At 63.3% G+C, this 3,985-nt stretch overlaps 1 protein-coding gene across 1 annotated transcript in view; it reads left to right on the top strand.

Annotated features, from left to right (window-relative positions):
* The window catches only part of P2ry8 (P2Y receptor family member 8), a 7,999-nt gene extending 4,411 nt beyond the window's left edge, over positions 1 to 3,588 (top strand). Inside the window, exons 3-4 of the mRNA XM_048784636.1 lie at positions 4 to 562; positions 982 to 3,588. Of these exons, the coding sequence (XP_048640593.1) occupies positions 4 to 399 (396 nt within the window). The 3' untranslated portion in view covers positions 400 to 562; positions 982 to 3,588. The remainder of the gene's footprint in view (positions 1 to 3; positions 563 to 981) is intronic.
* The last annotated feature ends 397 nt before the right edge of the window (positions 3,589 to 3,985 follow it).

The following is a 3,985-nucleotide window of genomic DNA, read 5'->3' as shown; positions in this document are numbered from 1 at the left end:
CAGGGCCAGCGGCGGCGAGCCGTGTGCCTGGCCGCCGTGGTGCTGCTGGCCTTCGTCACCTGCTTCGCACCCAACAACTTCGTGCTGCTGGTCCACATGGTCAGCCGGCTCTTCTTCGGCCGCAGCTACTACCACGTGTACAAGCTGACCCTCTGCCTCAGCTGCCTCAACAACTGCCTGGACCCCTTCGTCTACTACTTCGCCTCCCGCGAGTTCCAGCTGCGCCTGCGCCACTACCTGGGCTACGGCCGCCTGCCCAGCGACAGCCTGGACACGACGCGCAGGGACAGCCTCTTCTCCGCCAGGACGCTCTCGGCGCGCTCCATGTCCGCCGGCCCCGGGGACGCGCTCGAGGGCACTGGCCGGCCCGGCCTCAAGAGGCAGGAGAGCGTCTTCTGAGCCTGCGAGTGACCTTTGCAGGAGGTCCAGCGGGGACACGCACCCCCCACGGCCACCCTGGAGGTGTGCAGAGACCACCTGCTCCCTACGGGGGGGGGGAGCCACCAGGGGTCCCCAGGCCGCTGTGCCATGGAGCCTGGACCCCCTGCGTCTTCCTGCTCAGGGAACCAAACCCCAGCGGTAGTTGGGGTTGGTCTGCAGGTGCGCAGGACGCCCGAGGATGCTGGCCCTTGAAGGGTGTTCTTGGTTGGCCAAGGGGCTGCCCAGCCTGTCCCCAGCTGGAGAGGAGCATTCAGCCAGCTCGGCACCCCCTCCCCCGACTCTGCAGGCTGACACCTCCTTGGGGACATTGGGGAGGTGACCCTGGTCTGCAATCCCGGGGTCCCCTCCCTGCACCGGGTCCCTCCAGCTGGCTGCGGGCTGCCATCTGGGCAGGTTTCATGTGTGGTCATACTACCCGCGGCGGTGCCGGCAAAGGGACCAGGTGACCCTGAGGAGCTACGAGGATCCTTGGGGATGACGTCCCCACACACACCCCCACAGGAAGGAGCCGACTCCCGGGGCTTCCGAGAGGCTGCTCAGGGACCCTGTGGTCGAAGTCACCGGCTGCGAAACCCAGACCGGTCAGGACCCAGCAGCGGAGACCACGGTGGCTTCACGGAGCAGCTTGCTCAGGGACTTGGATCCTGCACATTGTCACCGGGAGGTGCCTCCAGGGCTGGAGGCTTCTCAGCCACAGGCGGACACCTGGCTGGACCCCGCATGCCATTTGGGGACCAGGCACCAGTGAATAGCGTCCTCCTCCATTCAGGTCTGCGGGGACCTGGTGTGGGAACAGGGTCTCTGCAGAGGTGGTCAGTGCAGGGTCCTGAGATGGGCTCCTCCTGGGTCAGGGGGCCCTCATGCAATGGCCGTGTCCTCCTAAGGGACAGAGGAGGGGACACAGACCCAGAGGAGGAGCCCTGTGGAGACGGAGGCAGAGACGGCAGTGAGGGGCCACCAGCCCAGGGCCACCTGGAGCCCAGGAGCTGGAGAGGCAGGAGGAGCCCCCTGGAGCCCAGGAGGGAGCTCAGCCGGGGACCCTGGTCCAGCCTCTGTCCCCCAGGGACACATCAGCCCCTTGGACACTGAAGGTTCCCAAAGCCACATCCCTGACAGGCCACCATCTCCATCCTGTGACAGACCCCGCACCTCCCGCTCCTCCCGAGGATGATCCCGTGGGTCCCAGAGCGTGGGCCCACGGCGGTTTTTCCTGGCTGTCCCCGAGCAGAACCTAGAAAGTGACACTGAGTCAGACACGTCGAGGGTGGAAACCCTGAGCCAGCAAAATGGTCCCTGCGCGGGCTGTGGGCGTTTCGGAGGCAAAGAAAAAAAAATCTACGAAAAACCTCAAACCACCAGCTCAGAGCCGAGCCCAGGAGCCTCAGGTCCTGCGTCCTGCAGAGAATTCGAGACCTGGTGACATCAGCAAATCTCTGCAGCTTGCCTCTGTCCCCTGGAGCACACCAGACCTGCAGCCCCCGTGGACAGAGGGACAGGGCAGATCCAGCTTTTCTCCGGACGCTCTGGGCTGCCGACCCCCCTTTGCCCTGCCTAGGAGCCACGTCCAGGTCCCCCGATGTGACTTAGGCTCTGGAGTCTGTGGCTCCTGCCACCTGAGCCATGCTCCGTGACGTGTGTGTCCCACGACCCGAGTTCCAGGGTCGACGTGGCTTTGCATTGAGCATTTTAATCCTATTGACGCGCTGTGTGTGTTTTCTGGAATCTCGTCCCCTCGGTCCCCGGGCCTGAGGCTCGGACACCCCAGAGGATAGAGGGGTGTCCACAACTGCAGAGACTCGGTCCCCGTCACTCTGTCACTTGTGGACAGTGGAATTTTCATTGCTCTCCCGTGCATCCAAGATGGACCAGGACCGCCTCTCGGGCAGGAATGAGGACAGGGGACACCGAGGAGGGCCACCGGTTGAACGAGGGTCGTTAGCTTGTCCTTCAGGGCAGGACGTCAGGACCCCAGGGAAGTCCCCATCGGTGAACTTTGCCCGTGGGTCAGCGGGGTCACCCCCAGGGACAGGCACGGGGCCATCTTTCAAAGGAAGCAGAGGTGCCCAAGAGACCCAAAGGGACATCATGTCCGCCATCCCAGATCCCAAGAGTGGTGACGCTAGGCTGGTGCAGAAGCCAACCCCAGCGCCCCCCGGGGAGTCCTGGGCTGGACTTTGGTTCTGATCTAAAGTCCATGGACCAGTGTGTCCCGGAGGCCGCCAAGACCCTCCGCCATTTTGGATTTTCTCTGGAGAAATGGGAAGATTTCTCTCCCGGGGACGAGGACAAAGATCCAAGCCACCGGGCTCTCCTCCTCCTCCGCACCCCTGGGCTCGGGGGTCGGGCACTTGGAGTGGCCGGGATGCCCCAGCCCCAGGTCAGCAGCAGGGGACGGCCAAGAGGGCACCTCCAGGATCTGCTCTGGGAGGCTGTGGACACCGTGGTGAGGGCACTTCATGAGGTGGGGCACGTGGCTTCAGGTCCCCCCGCCCTGACCCTCAGGCAGATCTGACCTCCCAGAGTGCCCGCCCGTGGCCCTGCGGTCACTAAGATTCCCACCCCGTGCCCCACAACAGGAATCCTCCCGAAGCCTTAGCAAAAGCAGATGCGCTGACCCTCATCCCCAGCCTCCCCTCCCTGGCTGCTGGGACCCACCTGTCTGTCCCCCACCTATTGTTCCCTTCAGGGGGCTGGAAAGGACAGAATCCCCTTCCACTGGACGGCAGGACTGTCTTGTGCATTTCAGCCACAACAGGGGGTCCGGAATGTCCTCTGCACAAATGACCTATAGTTGAGAGGATGGAAGGGTAGCTGTCCTGTGTGTCCTGATGACAGAGTGCACATGTGCGTGCCTGGATGGAGGCACCGCTCGGGACCCCGTAAATACGCACGGTGAGCCCACGGCAGGACTCAGGGCCCCTCCGGGTGGGTTTTCAGGAAGGTGGACTTCAGGACTGGCTGGCTCAAGGAAACAGAGCCACAGGAAGGACGACTGGACGGGAACTCAGGTGGGTCTCCTCCCTCAAAGCCAGGAGGGTGCACTGCTCTGGTGGCCTCCCCCGAGATACGTCCACCCTAAAGCCACAATTATGTTCCAGCTGTATATCTTTTTACATGTTGAATATTAAACACCATGGTTGGTTTTTTTTTTTTTTCCCTCTTTATATATTCGGCTCCTTTCTGGCTTCTCTCAGGGGTTTGCAGTCTCGTACGGTTTTGCGCATTTTGCTAGATCTACTCCTGGGTTCGCTGCGCTTCATTAATTTGGGTTGGAAATCCTTCCCGCCACCCGCGGCCTGCACTGCGCAGGCCCCGCCTCCGCCGAGCATGATTGGCATTCGCTCTCCTCGGGCGCCACCTGCCGGCCGCTAGCGGGTACTGTGCCCAGGCTGGTCGGAGGCTCCCCACGCGCCCCGCAGGGACCCTTCATCCCCCACAGCCTGCCTCCCCTAACCCCATAACCCCTAATCCCCCCGACGCCCATGCCGGACCCCCATCTCCCACCCACCGCCCCCAGCGCTCCTCCGAACCCTACCCAGGGCCC

This window comes from Marmota marmota, unplaced genomic scaffold (assembly GCF_001458135.2).
Source record: "Marmota marmota marmota unplaced genomic scaffold, marMar, whole genome shotgun sequence".
In the NCBI taxonomy this organism is placed as follows: domain Eukaryota; kingdom Metazoa; phylum Chordata; class Mammalia; order Rodentia; family Sciuridae; genus Marmota; species Marmota marmota.
The sequence above is the reverse complement of the archived record's forward strand: the minus strand, read 5'-3'. Positions and strand labels throughout refer to the sequence as shown.